Source organism: Danio aesculapii, chromosome 18 (assembly GCF_903798145.1).
Source record: "Danio aesculapii chromosome 18, fDanAes4.1, whole genome shotgun sequence".
NCBI lineage: Eukaryota > Metazoa > Chordata > Actinopteri > Cypriniformes > Danionidae > Danio > Danio aesculapii.
In genome coordinates this window covers 26,291,107-26,308,655 of record NC_079452.1, presented here as the reverse complement: position 1 = coordinate 26,308,655, position 17,549 = coordinate 26,291,107, and the positions used below count along the sequence as shown (strand labels likewise).

General features: G+C 30.5%; 1 protein-coding gene across 3 annotated transcripts in view; it reads right to left on the bottom strand.

The window, feature by feature from the left end:
• Window positions 1-17,549, bottom strand: part of LOC130245501 (BTB/POZ domain-containing protein kctd15) — a 63,586-nt gene that overhangs the window by 24,607 nt on the left and 21,430 nt on the right. For all 3 annotated transcript variants that reach the window (XM_056478203.1, XM_056478202.1, XM_056478200.1), the window contains exon 3: window positions 10,414-10,558. In XM_056478203.1, coding sequence (XP_056334178.1) covers window positions 10,414-10,558 — 145 coding nt within the window. The remainder of the gene's footprint in view (window positions 1-10,413; window positions 10,559-17,549) is intronic.

The following is a 17,549-nucleotide window of genomic DNA, read 5'->3' as shown; positions in this document are numbered from 1 at the left end:
GTACTTTCTTCTGAATCACGCTACTCAATTAACAACTGTAATTAAGCTATTCACTTTAAAACACATAGGAAATGTGGACTCACATGTTTTTACATGAATTATAATAAACACATTGACTTTTTTATAAGACATACCTGAATTCACAGGAGAAACAAAATCACATTGAGACTTCAGTGTCTTTCCCCAGGCGCAGCATAGTAGCATCTGAAGTAAACAATACGAGTATCGCCATGGTAACCCAAAGCGCAAGCTTTCTCAACTGCTGATGTTATTTTGTTTCAAACACAGTCATAGTAGTAATAATAAATTACTTTTGACAGTATATAAATAAATAAATAAATAAATAAATAAATAAATACATACATTAATAACGAAACAAACATTAATATTGTGAATACACAATGGTGTATCACATTTGCGCTTCAAATAAATGTTGTTTTGAAGTGTGTTTTCCTTAAAGAATTCTAAAAAATACAATTGTTTTGTTCCATAAAGTACGAACTAATTTAATTAGCAGTTTTACAAACGTTACATATGATTCAGTTTCATATAAATGCTATTTTAAAGTGTGTATTCATCAACAAAATCCTGAAAAGAACTGAAAAAATTTGCTCCGTAAAGAACCAAATTGATTGGAAGTGTTACGATGCTACAAATGTGTCTGTATCAGATGAATGTTGTTACACACACACTACCAAACGCCGCTCTTCCTCTCGGGCGAAGTCTTTTAGTTTTAGTTTCTGCTTCATTTCCCACACGTCCAGATGGCGCTGCTTGTGCTCGACTCTGAGGTGCGAATGTTTGTGCTTCGTCTCAGGATCTGCTCTGTGTTCAGCGTTCGCAGAGTAAATCTGCATAAAGATTGATGCGAGCAGTCATGAACGGCACGCAGACTGAATGGTAAATAAAGCACAAGACTGATCATACACACGCTTTCAGAAAGCAGACAGAGACGGATCAACTGTACGCCAGGCGAATAACTAAATGTAAACCGCATTATTCCTGCATGAACTACAATTGGTTATATATAGTTGTAGGCAATATAATTAGATCTCCTGTGAAATTTAACACTTTTGACAAATATTTCACTTTGCCATGATGACAGCACATATTATTTGACTGGTTATTTTGTTAAGATACTAGTATTCAGCTTAAAGTGACATTTAAAGTCTTAACTAGGTTAATTATGTTGATTAGGCAAGTCATTGGACATTAGTGGTTTGTTCTGTAGCCAACTGGAAAATAATAATATATTGACCTTAAAGGGATACAAACCCCCTGTTTCAGCAGGGTGTTTTCACACCTCTAGTTTGGAAAAAGTCAGGAAAGTGGGTGTGTCCAGCTCTGTTTAGGTGGGAGTGTCGGAGGAGGGAAAGAGGGAAGGTGCATAAAATTTTGCATAAAAATGGGAGTTTCAGTTTGGGCACACGCTGATTTTCAGAGGCAAAACAAACACATAGACGCAGGGGAGAAAGACAGTTAACATCAGTAATCGAATTATTAGCCAAATTATTATTAAATTATGGACTTTAACAGCAGGTTAGCACTTTCATTCAGGAACATTTCATGCATGCCCCCCTGTGACAAACCAGATATTTGATTCGAGGAACTGCCCTCATCATTTCTCGGTAACTTAGATGCACTCGGTAGTTGGCATCAGAAAGCCGTGTGTGTATAACGTTAGACTATACAGTCACAAAATGCGGCGAAAATCCTACGCGACAGTATTAGTTTGATCTGATTTTTGAGCAGAGCTTAAAATTTGGATGATCTACAACGTAAACAGCATTAACAGAAATAAGTCTGGCAGTGTTAGTATGTTGGTCTGGAGCTCTAGGTGTGTGTGTGTGTGTGTGTGTGTGTGTGTGTGTGTGTGTGTGTGTGTGAACTCACTCGTCCCTCTAGGAATTCTACAATTATAAATTTTGGTTGTGCGATTATAATCTGAGGAATAACCACGGTTTCGATCACGGAATTATCACGATTATTATGCCTTCATTAATTTCAAAACACTACTAGTTTAGAAGTCACATGAAAATGCCTTATATTTTATAGTGTTATTTAGTGCTGCTCAGTAACTAAATAATACAGCACAAAACAATTGTTAAAAAAATACAAACAATAGTAAATTTCTCTCTTTGGACTTCAAAATAAGTGAAAAAGTTTTTGGCGTTTAAACAGTGTGCACTGTATCAATGCATTCTTCAGCTGTAGGCATAGGCGGAGCGTGTGTAAGGCTGGGGAAGGCTTAGCCTCCCCCTGGCCAGAGATCATGGAGAGCAGCAAAGAAAAAAAAACTGCATTGAAAACATTTAACGGGTGTAAGGCGGAGTATGAATGTAATTTAATGTTGATGATTAACACAACACTTTAGTTATTGTAAGTTTGTCAGTCAAATTTAAAGTGCACTGATGAGCGCTGTTTATTACTGGAGTTCGCAGCAGCTCTGAAAACGAAACCAGCGAACTATTGACCAGCTGGCCAGCGAACTATTCTGATTTGCTGGTCAAGGACATAAGTAATAAAATGACAAATGAGTATTACGAGAGATATTTAACAATATATTATTCTGGTTTAACTTGTTTTCTTGTTAACTTGTTATTATATACACTACCGGTCCAAAGTTTGGGGTAAGTAGGGTTTTTAAATGCTTTAAATTAAACTTCTCCTGCTCATTAAGACTGCAATTATTTCATCAACAATACAGTACACATTGTAGAATTGTGAAATGTTATTGCACTATACAGGGGCGTAGCAACCGGGGGGGACGGGGGGGACACGTCCCCCTCACTTTTTGGAAACAGGTTACTCTGTCCCCCGACTGGCCCACATGTTTTATTTGACCTAGCGGCAGCAAGTGTTCTCTGATTTGTTACTTGATTTGAGTGAACGATCACTCAGCCAATCACAGCGCGAATCTCTTGAGCGTCTGCCACGAGCTTCATTCATTCACTTTGTAGTCAAAGACAGAGATGATGCGGAACGGAGCAACAGCTACAGCTGGGTAAATCACGGTAAATCACTAACGTTACAGAATCCTACTTTTGTTTCATTTCGAAGTAAGAACCGTAAAGTCCCTGGTGCTGGTGTGTTGTCTGGCGCTGAGCCAGAGAAAGACAGCGGGGTTGAGTTGGTTTTGTTTTCGGTATTCCTGACACATTCAGTGAGAGACGGCATTAACTAAAAAACCTCTCACCCTAAAACCATCTAAACTGTATTCCCTACAGAAAAGACAAAGCAGGTTATGTTTCACAGCTGTCTTTCTTTTTTTGCTCGATATTACGAGCACTGCTTGAGCAGTCGCAATATGTGTTTAGCCAGAGAGAGCTCGCGCTGAGCTAAACTCTCAGTAAGGGACCGTCGGAAAAGTGCTTCTTTTTTTCGTTTTTTTTTCCGGAAACAAGACCAACTTAACCCCGCTGAGAAAGACGTGTTATATTATCACAATTATGCAGCCTTTTTTACGGCCTATTGCTTAATTTATGATTTAGACATGTAAATACACACAAGTACTAGTAAAACAAGAACTTTAGCGTTTGTAAAACACACAAGGAAGTCTAACAATCCATTAAAATATAATTTGCGGATGTTTTAATCATATCAGATACACATACTGAAAGTAGCTATAAAATTGAATCTACTCCTCTCTAAGTTCACCAACCACTTACTTGCATGTATTTGGGGAGTAACTGGTGAATTTACGTGTTGAATCCTGCGTATTCTGCTTTTATAAATGACGCATCGGCCACAAGTACACATGGCGATGTCCATCTCACGTTATATGTGTAGTATCAACTTGCAATTTTGCAATTGAATAGTAGTATTTAAAAATATTTTCACACAGAGTAATGCTTAATTTAAATGTGTGTGGTTCTGTTTATTTATTGTTATTATTAATATTTTGTCATTATTTTAGAATTTTGGTTAAAAGATTATTAAATAAACTTTATTGCTAATAAATCATTAATCACTTTTGGGTGACCATACAGCTGTCCCTCGCACTTTTAAAATGGCTGTTACGCCCCTGGCACTATAAAAGAACTGTTCAAAAGTATAAAATCACTGGAATAAATTATTCAATTAAATTATAAAGATGAATTTTCAGCTTCATTACTCCAATCTTCAGGGTCACATGATCCTTCAGAAATCACTCTAATATTAATTATTATTATTATTATTATTATTAATAAAAAAAAGAAATAAAAGCAAAAAGAAGTAATAATTTCATTTGAAACCTCATACAGCAAGTAATAAATAAATATTTAACAAATAAGTATTTAACAATTTAACTTTTTAATTTTTAATAAATGCCGCCTTGATGAATTCTGATGAACAGAATTTTTAATAAAATGAATAATTAAATAAACTGAAATAAACTGATCCCCAACTTTTGACCGGTGTGTAGATCAGTGGGTTAGTTTAATAAAATAATTTAATGTGCGTGTTGAATATAATAGACGTTTGTTGATGGGCAGCGCTTTTGTTAGAACATCTTTGTCGGTCGCAAATCTTGGTCTCAGATGAACGCATTAAAGGGCAGCGCATATATTAGCCTTACCCTGGAGTTTGTTCACCCTCCACCTATAACTGTAGGTGACTCTAATTTTAAGCATTTACCAGCTGCCATTTACCAGTTTCCTGTCTTTATTAATCCATCATCTAAATTTACATTACCTAAATATAAAGATTCACAAGTGAAGGCAGTCTCTACTTCAAAAATGGCGTCTAAATGGCCTCTTTCCAGTATGGGGTTAATTTCTGACAATCCCAAAAAACATGATGGTTAACACCATTAGGTCAATATTATTAGCCCCCTTAAGCAATATTTGTTTTGGATTGTCTACAGCAGTGTTTCCCAACCCTGTTCCTGGAGGCACACCAACAGTACATGTTTTGGATGTCTCCGTTATCTGACCCATTAACTTCAGGTGTTGGAGTCTCTTCTGATGTTATGATAAGATGATTCAGGTGTGTTTGATTAGGGAGAGGTTGAACATGTGGACTGTCGGTGTGCCTTCAGGAACAGGGTTGGGAAACACTGGGCTACAGAACAAACCACTGTTATAAAATGACTTGTCTAATTACCCTAATTAACCCAGTTAAGCCTTTAAATGTCGCTTTAAGCTGTATAGAAGTGTCTTGAAGAATATCTAGTCTAATATTATTTACTGTCATCATAGCAAAGACAAAATAAATCAGTTATTAGAGATGAGTTATTAAAACTATTATGATTAGAAATGTGTTAAACAAACGTCTTCTTTCCTTTAAACAGAAATTGGGGGAAAATATTCAGGAGTTAATTCAGACTTCAGCTGTATATTTGAGTGAAGGTGAGGGTGCTCTTTTATTTCTGTATGCTTTTTTTTTTTGCCCTTCACAGTGCAGATGACAAAACGCATGCGGCGCATCAGTGCTGGAGGGAGAGACGAGGTATTAAAAGAAGCTCCACAAACTTCTACAGTCCAGCCTCATGAATCCAACACCAAACAGCAGAAACAGGCCCAATTCCCATGCTCAGGCGCTCCGACAGGCCTGTTGTGATCCAAAATAATGATCTTACTCCAGTGCCCACCGGCGAGACAACATCTCACATCAGACCGAGACAAAGACACAGATATTCCCAGCTCTGCAGATCACCAGTTCTCTCCCAGAGTCTGTCAAACACACGCTGATGTAGAGGACGGAGCATTTCTAAACACCCTCTGATGCTAGAAACTAATCCGTAGCACTTTTAAATAATGCTCCAATAGTTAATGTTAGAGTCCCACTTTGAATTAAGTGGACTTAAAGAGGAGCTATTATGCAAAATTAACTTTTATAAATAGTTTAAACACATTTGTGTGGTGAGAGTGTGTGAATATAACCAGCTTCTAATGGTAAAAATGTATTAATTAATATTTTTAATAATCAGACTTGATCAAAACAGTCTGCAGAAACACTTTGATTGACATTCTCCCTTTGTACTTGTCATCAGAGGGGGAAAGCCCCGCCCACTGGTGACCATCTCTCCCTCATTAGCATATAGAACATTAGTCTTGCTTTTGAATCTGCTGCTATGCTGACACACAGGCATCTGTAGCTCCGCCCTCTTTTGAAAAGAGCACAATCTTCAATTTAAATTAGGATTTAAAGTGACAGTCACCAAAACAGCACAATTAGGATCAAAACCTAAAAGAGAGCTTGAGAGAGTTGGAAAACATTATTTGTGTGGTATTTTGAGCTGAAATTTCTCATCCTAAAGGGTTTTACTATACTAATAATTACTATTTCTATACTAATAATTTCTTTCTTCCTGATTTTTTTCTTAATTTTTTATTTCATCTACTTACATTTTTAAATTTTGTCAAACAGAAAATAAATGACAGAACAAACAAATAAATAAAACGTTATTTATAACTCAAAACATTTGCAAACAAAATTCATTTAAAATATTATTCAGTTAATAATAATAATATTATATATTTTCTTTAATTGAATACAAATATTTATTTTATTCCTGATTTTTTAGTATTTTATTTTCATTTAACTAATTTATTTTAATCTAGTTATTCCAGATCAAAAAACACACCTGGGTGGATTGTCTCAAGACATTTGTAAACAAAATCAATTAAAAAAAAAACTATTATTCAATTAATGATATTATTATAATTGTTTTCAAATAAACAATAATAAAATATTTTCTTCCAGATTTTTTCTATTTATAATTTTGAAAAATGTTAAACATAGAAAATAAAGGATTGAGTGAATAAATAAACAAAATGTTATTTTAACTTAACATTTGCAAACAAAATTTTAAAAATATTTTAATTAATTATATTATAAATTTTTTTTTCAAATGAATAGTAATTTTTTTACAGATGTTTTGCAATTTAATTAATTTTTTATATTTTATTAATTTTTATCTTTTTATTCCAGATCAAAACACACCAGGATAAATTGTCTCAAGACATTTGTAAACAAAATCAATAAAACAAACTATTATATAATTATTGATATTATATATATATATATATATATATATATATATATATATATATATATATATATATATATATATATATATATATATATATATATATATATATATATATATATATAAACATTTATTCCAGATTAAACCATATCTGGATGTCTTACGAGGGTTGTAAAAAAACGATTTAATAATCACAAAACTTTAAGTAAAACATGAAAAGTCAAACGCACTAAACATAAACCACATAAACAACAACAATCAGCATCAGTCGACCCACTTCACCACTAAAATGAGCAGAAAACGTGTTCAAATGCATGCACCCTATAGCAACTTAAGCCGAAAAACACCTTCAGTTCATTCATTCAATCATTTTCCTTTGACTTAGTCCCTTTATTCATCAACGGTCACCACAGCAGAATGAACCGCCAACTTATCCAGAATTTTTTTTTATGCAGCGTATGCCCTTCCAGCTACAGCCCAGTATTGGGAAAGACCCAAACACACTCATTCGCACACACACTCATACACTACGGTCAATTTAGTTAATCAATTTCCCTGTGGAGCATGTGTTTGGACTGTGGGGGAAACCGGAGCACCAGGAGGAAACCCACGCCAACACGGGGAGAACATGCAAACTCCACACAGAAATGCCAACTGACCCAGCTCGGACTCGAATCAGTGACTTTCTTGCTGTGAGGTGACAGTGCTAACCATTGAGCCACTGTGCCACCACCTTCAGTTGAGATATCATTAAAACTTCACCTTCAGACAACATAAAGCTGTTTTATTGACCAGAGCATCTCAGCAACACATAATCTCTGCCACAAATGATGCTTCTTTCACTGATAGATGCTTAACATATTCAGTTTTAGCTCCGTGTTCGCATTGATTTAGTGAAACGTTGTGCACAGTGCCTTACAGACACACACACACTAAACACCGCCGGCTGATTTCACACACGCTGATCATCAGATCAAATGAGTTCAACTGCAGGCTTTGTCCAACAGAGAGAAAAACACAGTCAATCCAGATCAAGATTACAAGATGTAACGTGTGTGTAAATCATGTTCGCATGTTTGGAAAGGAGTGTTTATTCATGAGCATAAATCAGCCGTATCTTGAGTCACATGAGGGAAATATTAAGGGATTTATGTGCTCTGGATACTTGTTTGAATATTAATTAAAAAAATAATAATAATAATTAAAAAAAAGAAAAAGAGTGTGAGAGAATACACTATAGCAAAAAATTATTTGGTCTTTTCTTCTAGTTGAAATTATTTTATTATTATTAGTATTATTATTATCATCATCATCATCATCATCATCAACATATATTAAAATAAAAACAAACTCTGGGAAACAATGAACCCCCCAAAAATATTAATTAATTAATTAATTAAATAATTTTACCAAAATGTTATTTTTAATATAATAAAAATAATACAAATTTAAATACACTTCAAATGTGTTGTATTTTTTCCAATGTAAAAACATTAAATAATAATAAATAAATAAAATCTGGATATTTATTTACTGAATAAGTAATTTCGTAAGTAATTTTTTGTTACTCTGAGAAAAAAAATTATTAAAAGAAAATAAATAAATAAAATAAAAATAATTAAACAAAAAATCTTTTTTTAATATAATAAAAAATTCAAACTAAAATAGACTGTACAACTGTTTCATCTTCTCTTTCAGTACAAATACTTCAACATTCCTAAATCAACATTTATTTACATAAAAAAGGTTGAAAATAAATTTAATTAATAGAATCTGTATATTTAGTTGCTGAACAAGTCATTTCATGAGTCATTGTTATTATAACATAAATACAACAAATAAATCCAAAAATTCTGTTTATTTATTTACTGAATAAGTAATTTTAGGAGTCATTTTGTTACTCTGGGAAAAAATAATTAACTAAAAATAAATAGGAAAAATAAATGAATAATTAAATATACCCCCCAAATCTTGTTTAATATAAAAATAACAAAACAAGCTAAAATGCACTATAGAATGGTTTTGTCTTATTTTTCAGTACAAATATTTAAGCCTTCTAAATTTAACATTTATTCAATAATAAATTAAATGAATAAAATCTGTATATTAATTTACTAAACAAGCAATTTCATGAGTTATTTTTGTTACTTTGGGAAAAATAATTCACAAAAAAAAAAAGATAAAAATAATTATTATAAATAAATAAACCCAAAAATGTATTATTTTCCAGAACAAATATTTAGATATTCTAAAAATCAGCATATATTCAAATAAAAAGGCTTAAAATAAATTAAATTAATAAAATATATGTATATTTGTTTACTGAACAAGTAATTTCCTTTTGCCAAAAACAAATAAATAAATAAATAAATAAATAAATAAATAAATAAATAAATCTTGTTTAATGTAATAAAAATAATACAAACTAAACGCACTAAAGTTATTGTCTCATTTTCCAGTACAAATATTTCAACATTCTTAAATCAACAAATATTCAAATAAAAAAAGGTCTCAAATAAATTAAATTAATAAAATATGTATATTTATTTACCGAATAAGAACTTTCACCTGTCATTTTGTTACTCTCTGTAAAAAAAATTATTAAAATAATAAATAAATATATAAATATATAAATAATTCCAAAAATCTTGTTTAATATAAAATAATATAAACTAAAATACACTGTGAAATGATTTTCTTATTCTTACAGAACAAATATTTAAACATTCTTAAATCAACATATTTTCAAATAAAATAAAATAAACGAGAAAATATATTTATTTACAAAACAATAAATTCATCAGTCATTTTTGCTACTTTGAAAATTTTTTTTTTTTTAATTAAATAAATGTACCCAAAATTTTGTTTAATACATCTTGTTTAATAAAAAGACTAAAAACTAAAAAACAATATAAACATATTTTGTCTGTATATTTATTTTGTTACTTGGGGGAAAAAATGATCTGTTAAAAAATAATTAAGTAATTATTAAATGAATAAATAATTTCATATATATATATGTATATACACACACACACACATGCTGTTTTTTTTATTCATTTTGTGAATAAAAACAAAAATTTTAAGAATCTCAAAATGGACGTGGCCTAATATAAATAGATAATTATTTCTTACCTTAAAGTCAATTATATAAGTATATTAATTGTATTTAATTATATATTAATACAATTCTTTATAAATATGATAAAGTAATTTATTTTCTTTAAAAATGTTTTGAAACTCTAAAAATAGACTTGATGTATATAAATCTTAATCATTTGATTTGATTATATAGAATTATAATTTATTTAATATTTAATTTAATAATAAAATAATTAGGTTAATACAATATTAAATTATACATTTTAATTAATACATCTCAAATCTTTTGAGAATCCCAAAATAGACTGATGTAAATAAACCGATGATAATTTCATTACCTTAAAGTCGTCGGGCAGCAGCAGTTTGCAGGTTCGCAGGAAACTCAGAATATAGCGGAAGATTTCTCCGTCTCTGTCGATGAAATAATGCTGCTTTAAACTGTCCAGAACGATGGGCTCCGTCCCGTTAAACAGCCTGCTGATCCTGACAATTAAAAAACACACACACACACTGTTAATGGAGCCAGGCCAGCCTCCTCTACATGCATCAAAACAATTAGCATTTATTTCTCCACGTTATTAGCAGCTAGCCAAAAAAATGCATCAAAGCTCAGAAACAAGAGGCTTTAGGCAGATTTGGGTGGAAAAGACGAATGTTTCAGCTCTCATTCACCGCGGATTAATAAACTCCCACATCATATCAGAAAATAAAGCAGCACTGACAGAAACATATAATGCCATAAATAATGAACCAATGTTTGTTTGTAATGTTTATAATGTGCATTTTGTATAATGTTCATAAAATATGATCATTTAAGCTTTAAAGGTGACATACAGTGCATAGATTCAATAAGTTACGTTCTCTGATATCTACACTGTAGGTTTTTGTGGATTTGGTAAGCTCAAAAATCTCCCAGAAATATATTCATATGGTTTTTTTTATCATGCTAGAAAGTTGCTCTAGAATCAGAAGCTCCTAATTGACCATATTTGGAATGGTCATGAATATTAATGATCTCTGAGCTGCAGCTATTCAATTCAATTCAATTCATGTTATTTATATAGCACTTTTTACAATGTAGATTGTGTCAAAGCAGCTTGACATAGTTCTAGTAAGGTCCAGATTTAAGTTAAAGTTCAGTTTAGTTTAAGCTAGTGAGTGTCTGCTTTCTCTAACATACACACGCACGCACACAGTGCTTGGAAATAAACGCATGCAAGATAATCATTCTCCCTTTTCCACGTATTATTTTTACAAATTTAGTAGATGCCTTTTCAACTAAAGTGATGGAGGTTTATTTTAGCTAGAATGAAATACCTAATATAAAGAATAACGTATTTTACTTGTCAAAAGAGTTGTGTTTGAGAATAAAACAAATAAATTAATTTTAAACAAACTTAATAAATCAATGTAAATCAATGAATAAATGAACAAATACATACATAAATTGCATTTTAGTCTTAAAACATTCGTAAACAATTTATTTAAAACAAAAATACAATTAAACAATTGAAAGAAATACAAATTAAATTCACACAAGCCAGTGCGTCACATTAAATTGTATTTTTAAAACCTATTGTGCTCCAGAGTTTTGTTGTGGATGGAATAAATGAACAAACAAACAAACAAATAAATAAATAAATCTCTTGTGAGGTTCCACTAAAGTTGGGATGTTCCCTATAGTATCTACACAACATCTACAAACATCTGTTAATGAACCGTTTCCGTATTCTGTGATTCACGAGTGTTTTTGGTTTATTTCCGGTTGTGAATTGGATTATGAGAGTTTTATTTCTTCAGTCAACTTTTGATGTTGAAAATTTAACTCTACAGTTTAACAAAGTGACTTTTATTGACATTTTAGCCGTTAAACTAACTAAATTAAAAACTAATATCATGTATAAGAAATAACAATATCTCGAGAAATAAGTGTAAAATAACAGAAAATGTGCAGCAGTTTATTACAAGGTGTTTGTAGCGTAATATACAGTACAGCTCCAACACAGACAAAATAGCACTGCAGACTATTACACACGTTCATAAAAGTCCCTTTTTTTAAACTTTTCAGGGTTAAAATTAGTTGGAAGAAAGATCAAACTCCCATAATGCAATTCACAAGCAGAAATAAAGATGAGAAAATAAAAACACGAATCACCAAATACGGAAAACAGCTAAATTATACGCCATACAGTTAACACACCTGAGTGGATACCTGAAAATAGCTTCATCTTTCAGCCTGTATTCAGTTTTCTCTTTCTGAACTGATATGACTTGATCAGCATTTCCTTCCCTTTGCAGACAGATGTGATCAGTATTATCACAGTAATCTACAGTTTCTGGATCAGGCCAGACTCTCAGAAACACACAGAACATCAACAGCAACATGTATTCACGCAAAAAAAAGTGCAAGAAAGAGATTTACGTCATATTTTAACTTCAAAGTTCTTCAATTTTAGAATGTAACCGCACTATTATTATGATTTTAGAGTTCATTTAAATGTAAAAATGGTCAGGATGGTCAGAAATTTAATTTCTGTGTGTAAATTTTCTGAAAAAACTACAACAACATATATTTATATATTTAATCATGAACATAATCATATTTATATCTGTGTTGTATTATAATTGTATTATATTATATAAACAATAATAATGTGATCCTTGTTTTTCTTTTTTAAAAATAAGTATTTTTGAATCATTTCAGACTGGAATAATTCCTGATTTAAAGTAAAAACATATTTAATATATATTTAATCATAAACAATCAGTTTATCTTTTGAAAATAACATAGATATGTTAAATATATACGTTTATATATTACATTTTTTTAAATTCTTTTACACAAATTCCGAAATAATAAAAATAAAACATTATATTTAATTTAAGTTTAATCATAAATATTCGTTATTGTAGAAACATCTTTGAATAATTTTAGCCTGAAATAAGAAAAATACTTAAATAACAGAAGAAACGTTGTCATTATTACTACTGTGATTTTTTAAATATATTTATGAAACTTTTGATTATTATATTATGATCATCTTTATGAAGACTCAGTTTACTTACTCTCAAAAATGGGAAAAAATTATTTAAAGAAATTATATATATATATATATATATATATATATAAAATATTAATATAAAAATTAACAAATATGAAAACTTAAGGCTAAAATATTTTCTTTTATAGAAAACACAGTCTTCCTTTGTTTAAAGACGTCTTAATGAGAGAAAACAACAGCCCTATTACTATAATTTCAGATTTACAAACACAGTTCAGCGAGCTCTACCAGATGCTGCTAAATTTAATGATCTTTTTTTCTTTATTTAAAAGTACTGATGTTATTCATGTGCTTTTCTCCATCCGCCTTCACCTTGTGCACTTATTTAATATATTGATATTTAATATGTATTTAATCAAAAATAATCACAACTGTATATTTTAAAACAAACATTTTTGAATACTTTTAGACTGAAATAATTTAGAAATAAGAAAAAACTGATTATATTTAATCATAAATGATCATTATTGTTTATTAAAAAAATATATGAAGAGTTCAGATGCAAAAACGCCGTCTGAAAGGTTCTCCTAAAGTGGACATTTTTCTCAATCTCCTGCGTGTATGTTCAGTAAATCCACTTTTATGGCAAATAATATGTTCTTTGCATTGCTTTTAAAGTGAAATAACTGAACACAATCATAGGATCCTGATAGAAATGTCCATTTTAGAATAAAAAACGGCACTTAGAGGTTTTTGTAATTATTTAAGTAAATTTCAGTAATTTACTGTCTGTTATTTTACGGTAAATGTCTGTGACTTAATGGCCATTATTTTACTTTTTTTTTTCCGGCACCCCAGCTGCCGGTAAAAAAAATGTAAAAATAACGGATTTATATATATATCAGAGTTAGCAGTTCATAAAAATATTTTCTTAAATTATGCGAAATAACATACTATTATTATGATTTTAGATTTTCTTTGAATAATGTCAAATATTGTAATTGTAAAAAATGTACAAATGATCTGGACTATCTTTGTTGAAAATTACTTTACGTGTAAATTTACTGAAAAAAAAACATATACAGTTGAAGTCAGAATTATTATTAATCTTTTTAAAATATTTCCTAAATGATGTTTAACAGAGCAAGGAAATTTTCACAGTATGTCTGATAATATTTTTTCTTCTGGAGAAAGTCTTATTTGTTTTATTTCGGCTAGAATAAAAGCAGTTTTTAATTTTTTAAAACCCATTAGGGACAATATTATTAGCCCCTTTAAGCTATTTTTTGATTTCAATAGTCTACAGAACAAACCATCGTTATACAATAACTTGCCTAATTAACCTAGTTAAGCCTTTAAATGTCACTTTAAGCTGTATAGAAGTGTCTTGAAGAATATCTAGTCTAATATTATAAACAAATCAGTTATTAGAAATGAGTTATTAAAACTATTATGATTAGAAATGTGTTGAAGAAATCTTCTCTCCGTTAAACAGAAATTGGGCAAAAAAATAAACAGAGGGGCATCAATAATATAGTCTTTTTTTTCATAAAAAAGACAATACACAGCATCTTCACCTTATGCACTTTCAAAAACATGAAGAAATTATTTAAACATAATAATAAAAAAATAATAAACAATAAAAAAAAATTATGCATTAATAACTTAAGGCTAAAATATTGTCTTTTTTGTGCAGAAAACACTAAAGTCTTCCTCTGTTTAAAAACATAATTTTTCTTCTTTACTTCTTTATGCACTTTCAAATATATAAAGAAAGTATTTAAAGATACAATAATAAACATATGCATCAATAACTTAAAGACTAAAACATCTTCCTCTGTTTGAAGATGTCTTAATGAGAGAAAAGCAACAGTATTATTACCATAATTTTAGATTTACAAACACACTTTAGCGAGCTCTACCAAATAATAATCAGTATTTTGTTTTCCTCATTTAAAGCACAATGTCATCCACCACAATAGCCTAGTGCAGGGGTGCTCAACCCTGTTCCTGGAGATCTACCTTCCTGCAGATTTAAGTTGCAATCCATATCAAACACACCTGCCTGTAATTATCAAGTGGTCTCCGGGTTCTAATTGATTGGTTGAGGTTTGTTTGATCAGCGTTGGAGCTGAACTCTGTACGAAGGTAGATTTCCAGGAAAAAGGTTGAGCACCCCTGGTCTAGTGGTTAAGTGCACCAACATATAACCCCATGGTGCTCACGGTGACCTGAGTTGGATTCCCGGCTCGAGGTCCTATGCCGATCCTTCCCCTCTCTCTGCTCCCAATACTTTCCTGCCTGTCCTCCCCTATCCTGTCTCAATAAAAGGTGAAAATCATAATAATAAAAATAATAATTATAAAGCACAATGTCATTCATGCGCTCTTCTCATCACCTTCAGCACTTTTAAAAACACTAAGAAGTTATTTAAAGATACAATAATAATAAACATGTGCATCCATAACTGAAAAAGCTCAAATATTTTATTTTTGTTGTTTGTAGAGAACACAAACCGGCGCCGTCTTCACCTTCTGCACTTTCTAAAGCTCTTGTTTTTCCTCTCGGTCGCTCCCTCTTTTTCCCCCCTTTGGAAATCGATGCAAAATGCTTTATAAAAAACCAATACTCATCTCCCTGTAGCGCCTGCGGTCGTCCTTTCTCATATGGTCTTGCAATTCTTCCAGCTAGAATTTCACCATGCGCCTGCAGGCAAACGCTGTTTTTCATCTGCACTTTTTTTAAAAAGCAATTAAAATGCTGCCTGTTTTTCTTTTCTTCCTCGTCTCCCCCACCCGTCTCTCTCTCTCCCTCACACACACACACACACTCTTGTCAGTCTCATTCAGAGCAGTGAACACACTACTGTTATTGTTATGATAGCGTTATAATAGAGACAAACCTTTCCTAAAAAGTGAGTCTTAAAAGTGAGACGTATTTCATAATAAATATTCACTATATTTTATTTGTTTTAAATAAATATTTTTAAATATTTTCTGACTGAAATAATTTCTGAAGAAAAAAAAAACTTTATATTTAATACATATTTAAATCATAAACAATCATTATTTTATATTTTTGATAGATATTTTTTAAATAATTTCAGACTGTTTTTTAATTTCAGGTTTTTTAATAACGTAAAATAACGGCTCCTAAATTATAGATATTTACTGTAAAATAACAAACTGTAAATTACATCAATTTACCGTGAATTTAAATTTAAGTACATTTCTGAATTTAATGGCCGTTTTAGCACCCCTGCTGCTAAAAAAAACGTAAAATAATAGATTTTTTAACAGTGTATATATAAAATATATATAAAATATATATAAAATATTTTCTTTAATTATACAAAATAACAGTACTATTATTATGATTTTATATTTACTTTAGATAGTCAAATATCGTAATTGTAAAATTGTAAATAATGTCCAAATGATCAGCACTTTGTCGAAAATTATTTTGTGTGAATTTACTGAAAAATAAATAAATAAATAAATAAAAACACATACAGTTGAAGTCAGAATTATTAACCCCCTTTGAATTTAATTTTTTTTTGCTTTTTTAAATATTTCCCAAATTATGTTTAACAGATTCAGGAAATGTTCACAGTATGTCTGATAATATTTTTTCTTCTGGAGAAAGTCTGATTCGTTTAATTTCGGCTAGAATAAAAGCAGTTTTTAATTTTTTTAAAACCCATTTTAGGGACAAAATTATTAGCCCCTTTAAGCTATATTTGTTTTCAATAGTCTACTGAACAAACCATTGTTATACATCGTTAACTTGCCTAATTACCCTAACCTGCCTAGTTAACCTAATTAACCTAGTTAAGCCTTTAAATTGTCACTTTAAGCTGTATAGAAGTGTCTTGAAGAATATCTAGCCTAATATTATTTACTGTCATCATGGTGAATATAAAATAAATCAGTTATTAGAAATGAGTTATTAAAACTATTATGATTAGAAAAGTGTAGAAAAAAAATCTCAGTTAAACAGAAATTGGGAAAAAAAATAAACAGGGGGGCTAATAATTCTGACCAACTGTATACATAAAATATATAGATTTTAATCATAATAAAATTTAATCAAACAAAAATATTTTAAATTACATAAATATTTCAGTAAACTGAAATGAAATATAAAAATCTTAAACTGTAGAAGAAATTATCTAATAATTGTTGGTATTTATGAAAGGTTTGATTATTCTATTATGATATATTTTAAGTCGAACACAAAGTACCATTACACTCAAAAAGTTATTTAAAAGATACAATAAGAGACAAGAAAACATTTTAAGCATTAATAATCTTAACATTAGTGGGTAGCACTGTTGCCTCACAGCAAAGTCGCAGGTTCGAGCCTCGGCTGGACCAGTTGGCATTTCCGTGTTGAGTTTGCATGTTCTCCCCGTGTTGGTGTGGGTTTCCTCCGGGTGCTCTGGTTTCACCCAAACTAAACTGTCCATAGTG